Here is a 20,221-nt window from a genome sequence, read left to right as displayed (position 1 = left end):
CATGGGAGAGACGGGCACACCCTGGGGGCCACTGGAGGAGGCCTGTGACATGGAGCCACCGGACATGGCGATGGGGCCATGGGGCCCCTCCCCTTGGTGTGTTGACCATTCCCACCCTGTCTGTTTCCTTGGGTCACTAGAGCTGAGCCCTTCTGAGCACATGAAGAGGTTTTGGTTGCACTTCCCCGTGGGTTCCCATCACTGTGTAAGTACCACTACCCATATACAGAGCACAGTAATAGTCGGCCTCGTCCTCAGGCTGGGCCCCCGAGATGGTGAGGGCGGCCTTGTTCCCAGAGATGGACCCGGAGAAGCGCTCAGGGACCCCAGAGGGCCTGCTGTTTGTGCTGTAGATGAGCATGCGGGGAGCCTTGCCTGGGGTCTGCTGGAACCAGTTGGGGTAGTTACTAGTAGTGACTGAGCCAGAGCTAAGGCCACAGGTGAGTGTGACCGTCCCTCCTGAAGACACTGAGAGTGACGGCTCCTGGGTCACCACGGTCTGGGAATCCACACCTAAAACCAACAGGAAAGACACAAGTGTTATTATGAGCAACACGATCACATCCAAATCCTGCTTTGCAGCGTCCCCCAAGGATGCAGAGTCCCCTCGTCGGACCTGAGCTGTGGGCGAGGAGCCCGAGCAGAAGCACCGTCCAGGCCATGGTGGGGACGCTCCCAGGACGCGGCCTCCTCTGTCTCCTGGGCTGGGGGTGGTGACCTTGGGGCCTTTTCATGCCTCCCAGGCCCATGAGGAGGAGGAGCTGCTTCATGCAAATCAGCTTCCTCTCTTGCTGCCCTGTGTCCCCCGGATGTCCCCTGGGGGAGACCTTGAAAGAGGCCGATGCTGGCACCTCACACAGTCCAGTGGGGACAGAGGGACTGAGGCACTGAATGAGGAGAGTCTACTTCTGTCCCCACATCAGTGAGTGAGGAGGGTGAAGAGCTGAGGGACCTGGGTCACAATGGGGAGGCCCCTGCGCTCTGCCTGCTCAGGCCCAGTCGTTGGAACTGATTCTGTCCCGTCTCCAAGTGGCCTTAGTCCTGTGGGCAGCCAGGCTCGTGGGCCCTGTTTCTGAGACGGACTTTCTCCCGCGGTGTGACGGTCCCCCTGACCCTGTCTGTCCGCACATCAGGCAGGAACAGCTCCTTGAAGGGGGAAGGGCAGATATGAAGCAAGGGTGTGAGTCAGACCTCAGGGCTCGTGTAGCTCCTGGGGACCCTGGTGATGGCAAGTCACACACAGGACGCTGCTTGTCCCTGTGGGCAAGTGTCAGTAAAGTATTTCCGTCCTGTCCCAGAACCGAGTCCTCCCAGGACCAGGCCACAGCGCCCCCTTCTGTCTTCAGAGCCCACACCCTGCTGTCCCCCTGACACCCATCAGCTCTCCTGCTGGGGCGGGGGGAGGACTTTGCATGTTTATCTTTTCTGATGTCACTCACTGAGACAGTGCTTTATGCAGGTCCCTGCTGTGTGGATTAGGGCAGATACACTGATTTTTCCACATCACTCTTAACCTCTAAAGAGTTAAATACAGGACGTGTAGCACAGAGAATGTTCCTAGATATTTCAGGGCTGGAAGGAGTTCTGCACTGTTCCTTCTTACAGGTTATCTGTGTTGCTGCTGGTGGTGTGCGGAGGGTCTCCTTGAGGTCTCCCGTCCCCACTGCAGAGGCTGTGGCTTTGGTCCCTGTCAGTCCATGAGACACATCGTTGTCTGGGATGGTGTCTTCTGTTCTTCGTTACCCCTCTGGGTTCTCATTTGCCCTTCTTGTCAGCTCGGTAATGCCTTATTTTCTACAGATTGTCTCGTGAGTTGAAGAAATTAGAGTGTAAATAATTTTTTCCTCAGTGCTAAGGATAATATAAAACAGAGAAACAAGTTCCTCTCTGGAATATGGTTTTGAGTTTATGGGATCCGTGCCCAAATGAATTGAGATTTATATGACATCCTTCCACCCAAACCTCTGGCGAGGGAAAAGCCTTGGAAGTTTGGGGATGATTGAGACGGAGCGTTCTGCCCTGAAGTAGACACGTGCTCACGCACTGCGGTGTCCGCCGTGCACCTCAGGAATAGACTGGACCTCTCATTTTATAGCACTGTCCGTTATTAGATTTATCTTTAAGTATTTCTTACTTTTGATGCCATTATACTTTTTTTATATACTGTTAATTTTTAAGTTTTCCAGTTAATTATAGATGGTTTATTGCTAGTGTGTACATTGCTGTTCATTTCTGCATGTTGCTTTTGTATCGCAATGACCTGACTGAATCATTTAGAGAAGAAGCGTCACTGAGCCCCCCGCGGACTCAGAGCCGGGCACGGCCAGTACCGGCCACTGTCCCCACCTCCAGCGTCCCCACCGTGGGACTGTCCTCCCTGAGCAGAGCTCTCTGCCTCTGAGAACGGGAACAGGTGGGACACCGGGGCCACGGTGAGTGTAAAGGGGAGATGAGGGAAAGGTCAGGTGTGCTGTTAGGAGGGAACTCATGTCCTTCTGGGAAGTGACAACAGGTGTCAGCCCTGAGTGGACTTGACCCCGGGCCGAGCAGGGCGGAGGTGCCCTGGCAGGGGGAGCCTGGGGGGCTCCGTCTCACTGACCTGTGACTCCTGAGCTGTGCAAGCGGCGGGGCTGCTGCAAGGTTTCCAGCAGGACGGGCCAGCCTGGCCCTCAGCGGCAGCCCAGAGAGGAGCAGCAGCCCTGCGCCGGCCGAGGCCTCATGGACGCCGAGGACACTGGGGAGCCCGGAGCCCGGGCGCTCACCTGAGCCTGAGCAGTAGGACAGGAGATGCGGGAAGGGCCCCCTGACTTCTGCTGGTACCGGCCTGTGTCCTGGCTGCCACCGTTAGGCTCTCCTTTCAGAGTCTGTGTGAATGTCAATGATGTTCCCAGAAATGCAGAGAGGGAGGTGGTGAGTCAGCAGAGGCTGGGAGAGGGAAGCTGTGAACACAGACTCTCGTGGCTGATGGAGCAGGTCCTCAGGGTAAAGTTTCTCAAGGCTCTGGGCAAGTAAAGAAAGACGCAAGCTCAGTGGCTGTCGTGGGACCCTGAGCCTGTCCCTAGCTGTGCAGTAAAGGAGGAGCTTGAGGTGAGAGGGGTCCAGGCCACGGTGCCCGCAGCCCCTGAGCCAGAGTGGGGCTGGGCTGCCCAGGCTTCCTTTTCTTCCCCACCCTCTGCCAGGGTGGGGGCTGACCTTGCAAATGTGTGTCCATCCAGAGGCTGCCCAGCCTCTTTCTGCTCCCTGGTTCTGAAAGTCAGCTCAAACCCCTGACATGCGGGGCGGGGGTTGGGGGGTGGAGGCTGGCCTCCTCCCTGGGGAGAGTCCTGTGGGGAAGCACCTGCTGAGGCCCCTCAAAGGTCCCTGCTCAGGGGACTCTTCTCTGTTCAACAGGACACAGCTGCAGAGTCTTCATCAGTGCCCAGCCCCAGCCCCAGATCCTTTCAGTGAATGATCCTCACTGAGCAACTGTGTAGTGGCTCCAGGGTGGTGCACCAGCGCCCCCTGCTGCTCATGGCCCGCAGTCCTGAGTGCCCAGCTGGTGTCTGCAGCTCTCCAGGTGAGGGTCTGTATTCCCACATCCAGGGTCTGATGTTTAGATATCGTGGACCAATCAGGTGATGCGTAAAAACCCCATTTCTTTTCACCTCCAGAAAGTGATCTGGTGTATGGGAAGCAAAAGTGTGTACACGTAACTATTTAGGATGTGAGCGGCCCCAGAATGATTTTTAGAAAATGTTAACAACCCTTGTATCTCATGAAGTCAAGTGCCACAGAAGAGGAGGGCAGTTGAGCTATTGTGAAGGGAATTTTCCAGAAATTCAGCTCGGTGGAAATTCAATCAGGGCAAAGGTTTACAATTTTGATAGGAATCAGAGAAGATCCAGTGATTTGTGAAAACTGATACATTGGTGTGCTTCACATTCACCAGTGTATAGCATATGTACTCTTTTATTTCTGGAAGTGATTCTATTGTCCTTTGTAGTATTCTGAATATTCTGACATATTAGTTTTCAGGATTGTCCTAGTCATGTATACATTACATATATATACTCTTTAGTATATGCATACATTTTAATGTTCCCAAACTCTTGTGCGTTAAAGCAGTAACCAACAAGTGTCACATCAGTTGACTTTTGTTTTCATTTTCTCAATGTTTTAGAGAATTTAATTGTTGTACTTCTTGAAAAGTGAAGGAAGGACACTGGGTCCACGTGTTGCTGCTTGGAGGGCCATGGAAAGACGTATGGAGTGGAATAAAGTCCTGGCTGTGACATAAATTCTCTCCTCCTCACACGTGGCTTCCTTGCCCTCAGTTCCATTTGCAGAAGCATCTCCACGGTGGGTGCAGAGCGCACAGACCCACCTTCGTTTCTTTCAAGACTTGTCCCACTGTGATTTCTGCAGGATGGGAAGGGCTGCTGGGTATTAGAATTTCATGGGCCATGTGGTTCTCTTGTTATGATAAATGTCCAGGGACCCAGTGGAGCTGACCTGGGGAATGTGAGAATTTTTGTTGTGTCCCCTGGAATAAATACTTCTCACTACCTGCAACAACCTGCAAATCCAGAGAGACCAGCATTGTGGGAAGTGGAGGCAGAGACGCCCCAGGAGCTTCCCCTGCAGTGATGGAAAGGGGGCCTCTCCCACGCGCCCTCCTGGTCCTGGGATCCGACGGTGTCCCCGTTCCAGACAGAGCAGCACGTCATGGTCACGGGTGAGGCGTGTACGCATCGCAGGTGTGGGTCACCGGCCGTGGTGGTGTCGCGTGGTGGTTGGTGCTGAGGGAGGATGGCAAGGAGCTGGGAAATTGCTTGACAAGTGTAATAAGGGAAACTGAGACAACATCATTACGCAAGGTGAAACGTTTTGAGCAATTACAGCCAGCAAATGGGTCACCAGGTTTTATCTTCCCTCACCAGGGCCACTTAGGAGCAAGAGAGTGACCCATTCCCGACCTTCTGGGGACACACCGGCCTTGGCCCTGGTCCTTCTTCATTATGTTCTTAAAAATGAACCTCACCAGAAAATAACCCTGAGCCCTCTCGTCACCCATTCTGAGGGATCAACATATTGAAGAATCACCTGGAGAGCTACTGCGTGTCCTGGGCAGAGCCGCTGCTGGGAGAAGAGCCTCAGGACAGGGACCCCCGGTTTCCTCATCCCCAGAGCCAGAGCACGAGGGCACCTTGCATTTCGTCTCTTTCTCCTAATCTCTAGGGTCCCCTGGAACTTCCGAGTGTGGGCACACGGAGCAGTGACAGCTTGTCCTGGGCTAAAGCCCTGAATACCCTCCAAGTCCTCCTACTTCAAAATTTCATTTTATTGCACTTTTTCCAGTACCATTGATCCACCCTACACCCTCTTCTCCCTCCACCCCACCTGCCCCCGCAGTCACCTCACTCTTCCTGGTGTCCCTGACTTCTATTTTTTTTTCATTTTTGCTTCATCTCTCCACCCCGCACCCCTTGACAATACTGAGCTGTCATCCTTCTGGTTTCCTTTGGCACAGTGTCAGGGCCAGAGTCAGCATCAGTGTGTGTCTGTATATTTCATGATCTCTGCCTGTTGGCCCTTATCGCTGCTTCAGAGCAGGCTGGGATTCTGAGTGTAAGTTCATTTTTTTACACATCCTGTTGAGGTCAACGGCACACGAATGAGATTATTTTTAGCCACATGGAGGCCGATTGCTGAACACACCCTGCAAACCGGCATGACCACCCTCTCCCCACGGACAAGACCAGCCCTGGGGCCCCCACAGTCCCTACGGGGCGCGTCCCGTGCAGCACTGGGGTTAACGAACGAGGTCCGGGGAAGGAAATGAGATAGGTTTATTTCAATTTTTTTAAGAATAATTTTAGAGGTACAGAAATGTGGCAAAGAAAGTGCCTATGTCCTTCACCCAGTCTCCCCCTAATATTAACAACTTCCTTACCCAGGGTAAATATTACAATTCTCAAAACTGTCTTAAAAATTGATAATCTCATTATTCTTATCGTTATTAAGGAAACTGAGTTTGGAGTTCAAAAGTTTCCAGAAATGGAAACTGCATGCTAAGATGGTTTTATTGGTGAATTCAACCAGACTTTTTAAGAGGGGATTGGAATTCTACAAAATGCCTCGCAGACAATGAAGGAGGAGACAGTCTCCCAGTCAGCGTTTAATAACAGCAGCAGACAAAGACATTGTGTGAAGGAAGCTACTGACCAATGCCTTTCAGGAACATACACACTAAAATTCTAAGCAAAACATTCCCAAGTGAAATACAGAAATAATATGAAACTGAACACATCCGAAGAAACTGGCATTTATTGAGCAGTATAATATTTACTATTCAAAAACAAATCAGCTAATTCATGAGACTAATAGATCATTTTGTAAACATATGGTCATCTCACTAGATTAAAAAATTTAGAAAATTCAACATCCATTTATGATAAAAATGTCACAGTTCACAGAAATAAAGGGAACTTCCTCAATAAAATAAAGGATATCGTTTAATCTTACAGGTGGCATCTTGCATTAAGGTGAGACGCTGAGTGTTTTCCCCTGAGGTGGAGAATGAGTTGAAAGGATGTGCCTTCTCAACTGTCCTACTCAACATTGGGAGTGTGGCTAGTGATATAAGGCACAGGAAAGAAATAAAAAGTACCTATCAGCATTAGAAGGGGACATGCTTCCCCCAAAAATCCTTCAGATCTGGAGCAAGAATTCTTAGAATTTATATGAGATTCATGCGATTACATCATACAAAGTATATATATAAAATCTTGCTGTTACGTTGTTGATAACTACAAAACCCATATGACAATAAACAATTTGGTGTCGGTAATAGAAAATGTAAAGAAATAAATATCTTTGTTAATACAACCAAAATGAAGGCCTTAGACATAAATCTAACAAAAATATGTGCAAGAATCATATGCTGAAATCTACAAGTACTGATCAAAGAAATCAAAGAGGTAGCAAGGGGAGACAGGTGAGTGTAATGGGCTGAAAGACGCAGCGTTGCTAAGGTATCCATGACGACCAGCTTCCTCTGTGTATTCAGCGAGATCTCAATCAAAGTTCCAGCCAGTTTAGCGTTTGTTCTTCTAGTTTGCACTTTTGAGGATTTAATACATTACACCTCAGTTGTCCCATTTATGGCCATTGGATTGTACGTAGTACCTCCTTATTTCCCTTTAAATATCTGAGGGATCGGCGCTGATGTCCCCTCTGCAATTTCTGCTGTTGATCATTCTGCCTTCTCTCCATTAATCTGGGTCAGCCTGGCCAGGAGTTTACTGATCTTTCCAGAAAACCAGCTTTGTGCTTGATTGACTTTATTCTTCTGGTGTAAAATAAAGGGAGTGCATTGTGCTTTATGTGGACCACCTGGCTGCTCATAGATCCCTTCCACTTTAGGGTTCAAACAGCATTGGAATCCATTCGGACGCCTCCCTTACTCTCCCTATGAGCCCGGTTACTTAACACCAACATCACAGGGGGCGTGTGAGTTGGCCCACTCGGTGCAGCCCGGGTTCTGTCTGGTCCCCGTCCGGGTGTCTCCTTGGGCCGTGCCCCGCTGTCCCCCAGCCAGCAGTAGCGCACGGACTGGTCCTTGGGCTGGGCCCCCGAAGGGTCAGGGCAGCTTTGTCCCCGTGGATGGAGCCTGAGAACCGGGCTGGGGTCCAGGAGAGTGTATTGTCTGTGGTATAAGTCGGTGTCCTGGGTTCTTGGTCAGGCCTCTGCTGGAATCAGTGTCGATAGTTATTGCTGGTTCGGCTCCTGGGCTGGAGCCACAGGGGAGAGTGACTGTCCCTCCAGGGAAAACAGTCAGTGAGGGCTCCCGAGTCATCACAGCCTGAGAGACGGACCCTGATGTAAAAACAGACGCATGTCAGGAATGGAGAATAAAGGCAGAGGGACCCCTCCAAAGGCTATTTTCTGGAGTGAGCCCACAGGACCATCGAATTCTGGATCCTGGGCCCAGGTTATAGTTCTCCTCTCAGGAGGAGGCTGGGTTGGTTGGGAGCTCTGAGCCTGTGCCTTGAGAGGAAGCACCTGCTGTCACCGCTAACTCAGGCCATGAAGCGGGACAAGGTGCCCATTGAATTAGAACCCTGTGGGTGAGTGTCAGTCCTTGCAGCAGTGAGAAGAGGCACAGCGCCCCCTGGTGACGTCCTCCACAGACTGTTTGGGCTGGTAGGTGTCTGCAGTAGGAATGGTAGCCCTGCTTTCATTTTAACAATCAACCAATCAATCTATAAACACATATGAACAAAGAAAAGAATCAATAGACCTTTTGTATTCTTGAACTAACCATAGGTTTCTAAAATTTCATCTGTGGTATTTATTTGCTCTTCACTTCCATTCGGTGTCTTTTTCATTCGGTGTCTTTTATCACATCTATTTGTGTTTGAGTTTCTCTCCTTTTTTCATTTCTCCGAGAAATGTCTGTAGTTGCTTGTTACATGGATTTTATGACTGTGCCTTAAACATCCTTCCGAGAATTTAATGATCTCAGTCTTCTCTGCTTTGGTTTCAGTTAATTTCTTGGTTTCTTCAAGTTTTCTTTTCCCTGGTTCCGATATACAAGTGTTACTTTTTACTGGACCCTGGACATTTGGGGACCACATTAGGAGCCCCTGTGTCCCATTTTCCCTGTCTTAACCAGGCCCCTTCCTGCTGGGCTGCAGCCGGAGGTCAGGGGTGTATGTTTGGCTCCCACGGGCTCCATCGAGGGCGGAGCTCTGGTTCCCTTGCCTGGTGATTCTGACTCCTTCCTGGGGACAGGGGGGCAGTGATTGTCACCAGCTGGTTCCCATCAAGTTAGGGAGTGAGACGAGGCCACTGCTGGGCCCCGCTGAGCCAGGGAGGGAAGCACAGGGCTGAGGGGAGTTGCTGTGCTCAGGGGGCTGGGTGCCCAGCTCCCCTCTGGGTTTCAACGGCATCACTGAAAGCAAAGGGCATGAGGGCACCTGCATGGCCAACTCCCCTGCCTCCCACCCTTTACCCAGAGCCCTCAGTGCCTCAGGGGTTCCAGGCTTAGCTCCTCCCTGGATCCCACAGTTACCACCTAGGACACAGGATCGCAGACTAGCTCTCCGTGGACCCCGTCAATCGGTCTCATTGCTGAAGGCGAGGTTGCAGTGCAGGTCCCCACTGGGCAGCCAGCGTCCCGGACGGGAGGACTGGAGCGCTGACCAGCCTCCCCGGCCCGACCCGGCTAAGACTCCTGGAGACTCCCGGACGGAGTCAGCTTTTCCCTGAATCACTGGCGCTGCCCCAGGTGGGCAGTGGGGCCCTGCCAGCTTGTCCTGGGGGAGAAGGGAGACCAGTGTCCTGCTCCTTATAGCAGAAAGGACTTGATGGGGGTGCAGCGCAGGGAGGACGGGGGGCGGGTCTAGTCCAAAAGATTTTCTCTGGTTAGACATCTAATGCCCAGGTTCTTGGTCTAGAGAAAGTGTTTTCTAGGAGCTTCTATCTATCTATCTATCTATCTATCTATCTATCTATCTATCTATCTATCTATCTATCTATCTTTAGTTGTTTCAAACCCTGAGGCCTCTGCGTTACCGGCTCTGTCTGCGGGGAGGTAATGAGGACCGGAGGACTCCACACTCCTGCGCGCCTCCAGTTTGAGTGTGTAGGAAGTCCACCTCCTTCTTTTAACAAATTTAATGCTCATTATGCTTTGATGGAATTAGGACCAGTGGTAGGTAAAGCTTTCTTGGTCCAAGAGACCAGAGAAGGACACTCACGACTCCATCATCACATTAGGGTTCCTAAGGGAAATCAGTCACAAGGTGGGTTCCCCCTCCCCAACCCTCCGGACTATCTGCTGCATCTCCTAACCAACGAGCCTCTTTGCTGGGACAGGAATGTGTCTTAATCTAAGGGTAGGGGGCCCCCAGTTGCCCCGAGGCTCTGTCACCAGAGCTGGGCAGAGACACAGAAACTAAACGGAGCAGCAGTCTTTGTGCAGACTGGGTGGGGACAGGGCTCAGAATGGCGGATTCCCTTTTAGGTGGAGTCACATTGTCGGCTGACCCAGGAGTTTTTACTTGAAAGGGATTCTGGGAATAATGGGACTCTTCATATGGACTCAGACCTGACATTCTTGTGGAATAGAATCATGTGGTTTATTTCAGCTATTGGCATAATGAGAGAGTGTGCTTATCTGGTTCTGCAGAGATTATTTCTACATAAATAGGAGGCTGGTGAACGTGATTCATATTTTTATGTATTTTTTTCATCCGTGTGCATGAACCTGAAAGAGAGCGCGTGACGGGGGCTGCGTGTGAAAGGCGACCGGCTGCTCCGGTGCCTCGCAGCGCAGGGGGGTCGGCGGGGGCTCCCCCTCCCAGGAAGGAGAGCGAGTGTGTTCATTGCTGTGTGAGTGACACCAAACTTTTAAATTTAGAATAATTTCATACTTTCAGAAAAGAACTTAGTATAGAAAGCTTTCCCATGACTTTCACTCACATTAATTCAAACATATCAACCTTGCAAACTAGGCTCAATTGTAAAAACACAGAAGCTAACTTTGGTAAATAAAATTCATTCAACTGCAGGTTTGAGATAAATTTCATCAAATTCACAATATATCCTTTTTCTCTTCATAAAAGCAACCACAAATCCTACAATGCAATAAACATTATAGAAAACAAGCACACACAAACATATATATTTCTCACATACTAGACACAATGCTTTTTTCTTTTAAATGTATTGTGTGTGGGGCTAGAAGGAAAGGTTGTGTAAGAAGATTTTTTACCAAAGATGAGAAAAGTGTAAGAAAAGGACAGTTTCACTCTCTGCTTCCCCAGCTCTCAGCCCAGGGCCAGACGCCTCAGGGAGGCCGGGGAGGGAAACTGGCCCCAGCCCCTCGCAGGCCCCTGCCCCCGGGTGTCGGCCCGGGGGCGGTCGGCGTGTTCCTGGAGCCACAGCTAAACAGCTGTCTTCTCAGAGCACAAACATTCACAGAAGCCATGGGAATCCGCTCAACCTGGGGTTGCAGTTTTCAATTTAAAAACAAGGGAAAAAAGAAATCATTAGTTTTCAGCGATGGCCTGAGGTTTTAAGCTGATTCTAATGTTTCTCGACTTATGAGTGTTGATATAAGAGAAATTGCACCCTGGAATGTTAACCTGATTACATTTTAAGCAGAAGTGTTCAGGAATAATTTTATAATAATAGACGTAGAGGTGTATTTCACCCTTTACTGTTCCTAAAGTCCTTCAGGAGAGAGAGTGTTAAAACTCAGGTTTTGTGCACAAACACAGTCCTGACTCAGGAGGCCTCCTCAGGGGAACGGCTTTACCTGCAACCTCCCAGTAACACTGCCATTACATGCCAAATATAACATTCCTGGGGTCCCAGGCTGAAATCCATAGATGAGCGTGTATCTTGTTAGAGCCCCTGGAACACAGACAGTCTCACAGCGGGCAGTGGGGGCTCTGAGTCTCCCTGATGGGTAATGTGTTTGCAGCTGAGCCTTCATCCGTCACTATTCTAGGGAGAGGGGATGAGGGGAAGCCCATGTGCCAGCGTCACATGGGAGAGATGGGCACACCCTGGGGGCGACTGGAGGAGGCCTGTGACATGGAGCCACCGGACATGGCGATGAGGCCATGGGGCCCCTCCCCTTGGTGTGTTGACCATTCCCACCCTGTCTGTTTCCTTGGGTCACTAGAGCTGAGCCCTTCTGAGCACATGAAGAGGTTTTGGTTGCACTTCCCCGTGGGTTCCCATCACTGTGTAAGTATAACTACCCGTATACAGAGCACAGTAATAGTCGGCCTCGTCCTCAGGCTGGGCCCCCGAGATGGTGAGGGCGGCCTTGTTCCCAGAGATGGACCCCGAGAAGCGCTCAGGGACCCCAGAGGGCCTGCTGTTTGTGCTGTAGATGAGCGTGCGGGGAGCCTTGCCTGGGGTCTGCTGGAACCAGCTGGGGTAGTAACTACTAGTGACTGAGCCAGAGCTAAGGCCACAGGTGAGTGTGACCGTCCCTCCTGAAGACACTGAGAGTGACGGCTCCTGGGTCACCACGGTCTGGGAATCCACACCTGAAATAAACAGGAAAGACACAGGTTTTGTTATGAGCGACAGGTCACACTGAGATGCTTGTTTTCTGTGTCCCCCAAGGATGCAGAGTCCCCTCGTCTGACCTGAGCTGTGGGCGAGGAGCCCGAGCAGAAGCACCGTCCAGGCCATGGTGGGGACGCTCCCAGGACGCGGCCTCCTCTGTCTCCTGGGCTGGGGGTGGTGACCTTGGGGCCTTTTCATGCTTCCCAGGCCCGAGAGAAGGAGGAGCTGCTTCATGCAAATCAGCTTCCTCTCTTGCTGCCCTGTGTCCCCCTGATGTGCCCTGGGGGAGATCTTCAAAGTGACAGATGCTGGCATCTCACATTGGCCAGGCTGCACAGTGACTGAGATGTCGAGTGAGGAGGATGGACGTGTGTCACAAATCCTTTCCCCCACGTCCCTGGTGACCTTAATCCTAGATTTCTCTCTGGAGAGTCCGAGGGTTCAAAGATGAAACGCTGTGTTCTCCAACCCCTGGCCCCCGCGACCTGTTCTACGTCATCCCACATCCAACCCCATCCCTGGGAACGTTTCTTCCTTCCTCAGAATCACCCTTCCTTGTCTTCCTCACAGGATCTTAGCAGTCGCTCCTCCCTCAGCAGCGAGTCACCTGGGATGTCACAGACTGTGTCTGAGGTGTTGCAGGGACTGGGGCCGCCCTGACTCGGGCCTGGACCCGCCCCCCACCAAGAGCAGTGTTGGGGGGTCTGTGCTGGGGGTGCTCAGAGGGACGTCGGCCTGTCAGGCAGGGATGGCAGCTCTGCTTTGCTCTCAGTCACTATCTATGGTATAAAGTGTCCCCATGAGTTTATGAGATATCTATTAATGTCTGAGAAGAAGGTGGGAACATGTATCGCGGTATCAGAAATGAGAACAACACTGCATGTGACTCCATTGGTGTGAACATGAAAGAAGATTTTAAGTCTCCCCTTCCCTCCTCATCCTGCCGTGGGGCTAAGGAATGGGAAGGGGGGCCAGGGTTGGGGTGTAAGGGGATGAGCAGGGACATGAAATGGCTCCCGGAATCGGGGAAGGTAAACACACACACAGGGTGTTCCTCAGAGTGGGAAATAAAACTGTGGTGTTTGGTATTTATTTTGGAAGCACTAGCAAATCATCTATGTTTTATAACTCATGTGATTAATTTTTTCTTCTCATACGTGTTTGAGATTTCATGTCACAGAAAGATTCATAGTAAACATTTTTCTATCATACAAACATGTAACAGAGTGTACAGAAATGTAGATACTGAATATCTCTCAAATTTGAGATGAGGAATATTAACACTCAAGAAGAAGAAAGAACGAGAAAGCTGAAAGTGTGTTTCCATAAGTCAGTATAAAAGGTTGAAAGAAATGAGAACTGACAGAGGAGTGGACCAGCCGCTGGCCTGATGGCAGATGAGGGACCACTGCGCCGGCGGCGTGTACTCCCTCAGGGACACGTGGGGAGCCATATTAGCAGCGGGGACCCCTGAGGTGGCCACCCATACAGCCTGCCTCAGCTTCTCCGGGCCCACGGGTCATAGAAATGTTTCCCGTGGAGCAGATCTGGGTGGGGACTGGGAGCCCGTGTGGGGTGGAGGGACTGATAGGCTGGGTATGGGAGACGCGCCCAGGGCCCAGGAGCCGCTCCCACACATGAGGGCCACAGCGCAGCGCCCCGGTGGGTCCTGAGTACCACGCATGTCTGGAGGCGGGCGTTTGGGAGCCGGGTGGGCCCCGGGGGAGCTTTGTCAGAGAGAACACACAGGGCCGCGGGCTGGCGGCGGCCTCCTCACATCTGCTCCCCGCAGAATGCCAGGTCCGTCGTCATTCAGAGGCTGCCAGCCTCAGCCCAAATCCTCCCTGTGTGTCAAGGACAATTGTTCCCTTTAAGACATGGATGTGACCGGAGCAAACACTTGTGCGATGAGTGAGGATGTGACAGGAGAACCCAGCCCATGGCGGAGAAGCCCCAGAGTCTGCTGGCCGAGGCCTCATTGTTGACGTCGAGACTCTCCCTGCCTAGGCATCTCCTACCCTACGCCCAGGGAGAAGTGTAGGGCACATATTTATCACGCAACTTTATTTGTGTTGTGAAATTATTCGTTTTCCTTTCTCTTGAATCAGGCACGGGGAATGATTAGGTGAGGGGAGGAGAGTGAGGCATGAGACTTGTGTGAGAGTCACAGCTGAGTGCTCCTGGGGGCCAGCACAGGACCCTCACACTTCAGTGGAGACACTGTCTGCCCCATTGTGCAAGGACCAGGGGAGTTTTTTGCCCAGCCTGCCTTTCCCAGAGCCCTGAGTCTCAGGCCCAGTCCACCATCGCCCCCTGCTGGTCAGGGAAGGCACATGTTCCAGCTCACCTCACACCCCCAACTCTAGGAAGGGCTCTGGTTTTTGCCTTTGGGTCTTTCTCATGTCACTACCAGGACAGGAGAAGGAGCAGGCAGTCTCTGTAACTCTGGGTCGAGCCATTAACTTTTTCCATTATTAATGATGTCCAGGCAGCTACATGGAATGCTGTGTTCCCAGATGCTGTAGGATAACTTGAGAGTTGAGCTGCCTTCTGCCTGGCCCTAGGGTTTATTCCTGGTACATGACCATTCTGAGTCAATTATGACTTCTTAAAGATCCTCAGAGAGCCCCGTTAGCTCATAGCTTGTCATAAGTCCATTCGGGTGGCCCTTACATGTTGATATATTTGGTCGCTGTCTTTGCTACTCTTCTTGTCACGAGGGTTTCCTGTTAGGTTCCCCTCCCCAGGGACAGGCCTTGGCTTTTTGTTCCGGCCTTTGCCCTGAGGACACAACCCTGTCAGGGGACAAACGTCTTGGGCTCTTGTGTAATTTCTCGTTGAACCTTGACTGTAATGCTGACAATACTTTTTTTTTTTTTAACTCTTGCGCTATTTAAGATCATTATTGTCTCTTTTTGTATTTCTTTTCCGTACAAGAATTGAGATAAAAAGAACATTATTTAGAATCCCCCCCCCCCCACTGTTTAGAGGTTCTTTCTCCATTAGGGGATTTAGAGACCCTCGTTTAGTATTCTCCATCCTTCACTAGCCCTCATCAAGTAACTTTCAATTTTATTTTGTATGATTTCAGGTGCACGGCGTAGTGGTCGGACCATCATATCCTTTCCTATCTGTTTCTTGTGATATTTCCAGTTCCCCTGGGGCCCCATACGTAGCTGTGGCTGCACTACTGTCCATATTCCCTGTGCTGTGCTCCGCACCCCTGTGACACTCTGTTCCGAGGATCCCTGAGGGATGTGGGCACCACGCATGTCTCCTCCTTCTCTGTGCCCCAGGCTGCTCTGCTCCATCCTGCAGACAGACTGCTCTGGTACAACAGGGAGGCAAGTAAGTAGTGAGTTAGGAGCAGGATACACCCAGCAGATTTCTACAAACCTAACGGGGGAACGTGAGCATGGTGTCTTGGGACCTGCAGACAGTGTGGCCTCCTCAGGCCATTTGCACGGCAGAGATGCCACCACCTGGGAAACCTGGCCTGGGAAGGAGGCAGCAGGGGAGGCAGAGGATGTGGATGTGGGTAAGGAGGCCCGGAGGTGGGTAAGATTTTCTCTGCTTAGACATCTGATTCCCAGGTTCTTTGTCTCAGGAGAAACGGCTTTCTAGGAGCCTCTATCTATCTATCTATCTATCTCTCTATCTATCTATCTATCATTCTGTCTGTGTCTTAGCTATTTCAAATCTCGATGTCTCTGTATTACGTGCTCTGTCTGCAGGGAGGTCATGAGGACCTGAGGACTCCAAACTCCTGAGCTCCTCCAGTTTGAGTGTGCAGGAAGTCCGCCTCCTTCTTTTAACAAATTTAACGCTAATTTTTCTTTGATTGTATTAGGACCAGCGGCAGGTAAAGTTTCCTTGGCCCAAGAGACCAGAGAAGGACAGTGTCGACTCCATGATTTGATTAGGAGTTCATTAAGGGAAGTCACACGCAAGGTGCGCCCTGGGCAGGGAAAAGGCCACTTGAGTTTCCTTTGTGCCCTCCCCCTCCCCAACGCCCTGGACTATCTGCTGTATCTCCTAACCTGTGAGACTACTTGCTGGGAAAGGACTGTGTCTTTAATCTTAAAGCAGAGGAAGAGACAGATAAAGTCAAGGGAGGAGCCGGAAGTCTTTGTGTGTAGTGGGTGGGCACAGGAGTCAGAGTGGCAGATTCCCTTCCAGGTGGAGTCACACTGTCAGCCCATCCAGGAGTTTTTACTTCAAAGGGATTCTGGGAACAATGGGACTCTTCATATGGACTGAGACCTGAAATTCTCCTGGAATACAATCTTGGTGGTTTATTTCAGCCATTCAATGAATGAGACTGCTATTCTGGTTCTGCAGAGATTATGTATACCTAAATAAGTAGCTGGTAAATGTGATCCACATTTTCTTGTATTTTCCTCTTCAGAGTGGATGACACTGAATGCCGAGCCCGCGGCCAAGGCTTGTGTGGGAAAGGCTGACCCTCGTCTCTGGCGCCTCGCACAGCACGGGGGAGGGATGGGCCGCGGGCTGGCCCCTCCGAGGAGCGAAGAGGGCTTGTGCTGGTTCCTGGGTGAGTGACACCAGACTTTTCATTCTGTAATAATTTTGTACTTTCAGAAAAGAAGTTAGTATAGAAAATTTTCCATGACTTTCACCCACATTAATTCAAACATTACAACCTTACAAAACTAGGGTTAACTTTAAAAACGAGGAGTCTAACTTTGGTAAAATAATATTCACTCAACTGCAGGTTTGAGATAAATTTCATAAAATTCCAAATAGATCCTTTTTCTGCTCCTAAAACCAAACCAGGAATCCAATACTGCAGTACACATTACAGAAAACAAGCGCACACAGGTACATACATATGTTTCCAATACACTAGAAATAAAGCTTTTTTCTTTTAAATTTATTTTGTGTGGCCTTGAAGGAAAAGTTTTTTAAGAAGATTTTTTAACAAAGTTGAGAAAAGCGGACAAAGGAAAATTTGACTCTCTGCTTCCCCTGCTCACTGCCCAGGGCCGGACGCCTCAGGGAGGCCGGGGTAGGGTCGCTGCCCCCAGCCCCTCACCGGTCCCTGCCCCAGGGAGTCGGCCCAGGGGCGGTCGGCCTGTTTCTGGAAGCCACTTCTAAACAGATGTCCTCTCAGAGCAAAACATTCACAGAAGCCACGGGAATCCTCTCAGCCTAGGGTTGCACTTGTTCATTTAAAAACAAGGGTAAAAAAGAAATGAAGTCACACTTCTCAGCCATGGCCCGAGACTTGAAATCTGTTTTGCATGTTCCTGGATTGATGAAAGTTGATGGAGGAGAGATTGTGTAATGGAATGTTAACGTGATTAATTTTAAGCAGAAGTGTTCAGGAATAATTTTATAATAATAAGACTAGAGGTATATTTCACCGTTCAGTGTTCCTAAAGTCCATCAGGAGAGAGCGTGTTAAAACTCAGGATTTGCGCACAGACACACAGTCCTGACTCAGGAGGCCTCCTCAGGGGATCGACATTACCTGCAACCTCCCAGTAACACTGTCATTACATGCCAAATATAACATTCCTGGGGTCCCAGGCTGAAATCCATAGATGAGCGTGTATCTTATTAGAGCCCCTGGAACACAGACAGTCTCACAGCGAGCAGTGGGGGCTCTGAGTCTCCCTGATGGTTAACGTGTTTGCAGCTGAGCCTTCACCCATCACTATTCTAGGGAGGGGACGAAGGGAAGCCCATTGTGCCAGTGTCACATGGGAGAGACGGGCACACCCTGGGGGCGACTGGAGGAGGCCTGTGACATGGAGCCACCGGACATGGCGATGAGGCCATGGGGCCCCTCCCCTTGGTGTGTTGACCATTCCCACCCTGTCTGTTTCCTTGGGTCACTAGAGCTGAGCCCTTCTGAGCACATGAAGAGGTTTTGGTTGCACTTCCCCGTGGGTTCCCATCACTGTGTAAGTACCACTACCCGTATACAGAGAACAGTAATAGTCGGCCTCGTCCTCAGGCTGGGCCCCCGAGATGGTGAGGGCGGCCTTGTTCCCAGAGATGGACCCGGAGAAGCGCTCAGGGACCCCAGAGGGCCTGCTGTTTGTGCTGTAGATGAGCAGGCGGGGAGCCTTGCCTGGGGTCTGCTGGAACCAGTCGGGGTAGTTACTAGTAGTGACTGAGCCAGAGCCAAGGCCACAGGTGAGTGTGACCGTCCCTCCTGAAGGCACTGAGAGTGATGGCTCCTGGGTCACCACGGTCTGGGAATCCACCCCTGAAATAAACAGGAAAGACACAGGTTTTGTTTTGATAGAAAAGGTCACCCTGAGGTGCTGCTTTTCTGTGTCCCCCAAGGATGCAGAGTCCCCTCGTCGGACCTGAGCTGTGAGCGAGGAGCCCGAGCAGAAGCACCGTCCAGGCCATGGTGGGGACCCTTGCAGGACGCGGCCTCCTCTGTCTCCTGGGCTGGGGGTGGTGACCTTGGGGCCTTTTCATGCCTCTCAGACCTTTGAGGATGTAAAGGTGCTTCATGCAAATCAGCTTCCTCTGTCTTCCTGATTGGGTGCCACCCTGGTGTGCCCTGGGGGGAGGTCTGGAATGAGGCAGATGCTGTGACCTCACACAGACCCCTGACTGCACAGCCACCTGACAGCGAGGGGGCTGAGGTGACCTCAGTCCTGATTTCTTCCCCTGGGAGCTGGGATCGGAATGGTGGGCGACCCGTGCGAGGTCCCGCCCTCCTGCCCCAATGGTCTTGTATTTCCCGAACCTAAACGCGTCCTTCCGAACTGTTTCCGACCTCTCCAGTGAAATCCCGTCCTGCCTCCCTAGGAGACCTTACCGGGCCTCCTCCCTCCGGCACTGAGACCACTAGGGGATCGCAGAGCCGGTGTCAGCGGTGCCAAGGGTCAGGACTCTCCCATGGACACAGCCCTGTCAACTCTCCGGGTGCAGCAGTCGGGGGACCAAGGCTGGAGCTGGCGGCCAGGCCTGGGGGCCAACTGCCCTTGCTCTCCATTGTCATTAAATACACGGAGCACCTTCCATGTCACTGCAGATTTTGAGGAGAAAGGCCACAGCACCCCCTGAAATGATCAGATTTATCCCAACAAGAGATACAACAAAATAAGAAAAAATATGCCTCATAATTAGAATCAGATCAAGACAGTCACCTGGCACCTAGCCTAGTGGGGTGAGCGCCCGGGGCATTTTACCGCCTGTTTCCTGACCCCTCTCCTGTGGGGCAGGAGGAGCGGAGGGAAGTGGGGAGACTGGGAGGGGACGGAGGGGAGGGAGAGGAGACAAAACGCAGCCAGGATGCGGTGGAGAAAAGCCCCCAGTTCTTTTCAGCACTCTGTGAAATGAAAATATGATGAAATATTCATTTCTAAATTGCCGGTAACTGGATTGATGAAATTGGCACAGATTTTTATTCTCATCATTGTGGTTGTGACACCCAACTTTCTTCAGACAGAATGATTCCTACGCAAGCATTGGGTGCGTATAGTAACCAAAGGTACATTTGGTGCAGTAGAGACAATTACGTATAATTATATACATTATATCTTGACATGAGAAGGATCTAAAACGTAAGGTAAAAATAAATCATTCAAAAATAATTGAAATATCTCAAAGTACAAACATCAGTTTCCCCAGATGTTGTGAGAAATTAATGTCACCGAAATAAGTGAGGACTGGACCAGCAAGACGTATAAACCAAATATATGACAGTGTAGGAACTGAAGCATTTATTGTAAGTGTCATCAGGAATCAACGAGGCCCTCACCGCGGCCAGCAGGATGCCGGACCACTGGAAGGAGCCCTGAGCCCCCTTGGAAAATCGTCTGAGGTATTCTCAGGGCACGAGGGTTCCCAGCAGTTCTCTGCCGGGGGCGGGATCTGGGCTGCCATTGGCAGGGAGTGTTGAAGGGAGGGTTGCTCAGATGCGTGGGGGAGAAGAACCCAGGGCCCAGGGGCCCATCCCAAGGCAGGAAGGACTAGGCCGCAGCGCCCCCTGGTGGCGCTCGAGTGATGCTGCCTCACCCTGGTGGGAGCTTTCCTCTGGGCTGTGCTGGTCACCTCCCAAGGACCACGCTGATGCACTTTATGGACCCTGGGCTACAACATCCGTGAGTCCATGACGTAGTGTCCAGTTGCACCATCTCACTGTCTTATGGTGTGTCAC

General features: G+C 51.1%; 3 gene segments (V, D, J or C); all 3 read right to left on the bottom strand.

The window, feature by feature from the left end:
* Positions 1-136: 136 nt before the first annotated feature.
* LOC129086257 (immunoglobulin lambda variable 8-61-like) lies at positions 137-699 on the bottom strand. The segment is given in 2 exon segments: positions 137-513; positions 617-699. Coding segments are annotated over 2 exon segments (423 nt in total).
* An 8,399-nt stretch (positions 700-9,098) lies between these two features.
* Positions 9,099-12,235, bottom strand: LOC129086256 (immunoglobulin lambda variable 8-61-like). The segment is given in 3 exon segments: positions 9,099-9,299; positions 11,719-12,050; positions 12,153-12,235. Coding segments are annotated over 3 exon segments (579 nt in total).
* Positions 12,236-12,617: 382 nt separating this feature from the next.
* On the bottom strand, positions 12,618-18,310 carry LOC129086255 (immunoglobulin lambda variable 8-61-like; the record flags this gene model as incomplete). The annotated part of the segment is given in 2 exon segments: positions 12,618-12,679; positions 18,017-18,310. Coding segments are annotated over 2 exon segments (356 nt in total), but the record flags the coding sequence as incomplete, so codon positions are not given.
* Positions 18,311-20,221: the final 1,911 nt, after the last annotated feature.

Source organism: Pteronotus mesoamericanus, unplaced genomic scaffold (assembly GCF_021234165.1).
Source record: "Pteronotus mesoamericanus isolate MK-2021 breed Mesoamerican mustached bat unplaced genomic scaffold, CSHL_Meso_final scaffold_371, whole genome shotgun sequence".
Lineage (NCBI taxonomy): Eukaryota > Metazoa > Chordata > Mammalia > Chiroptera > Mormoopidae > Pteronotus > Pteronotus mesoamericanus.
This window is presented reverse-complemented; position numbering and strand designations above follow the sequence as displayed.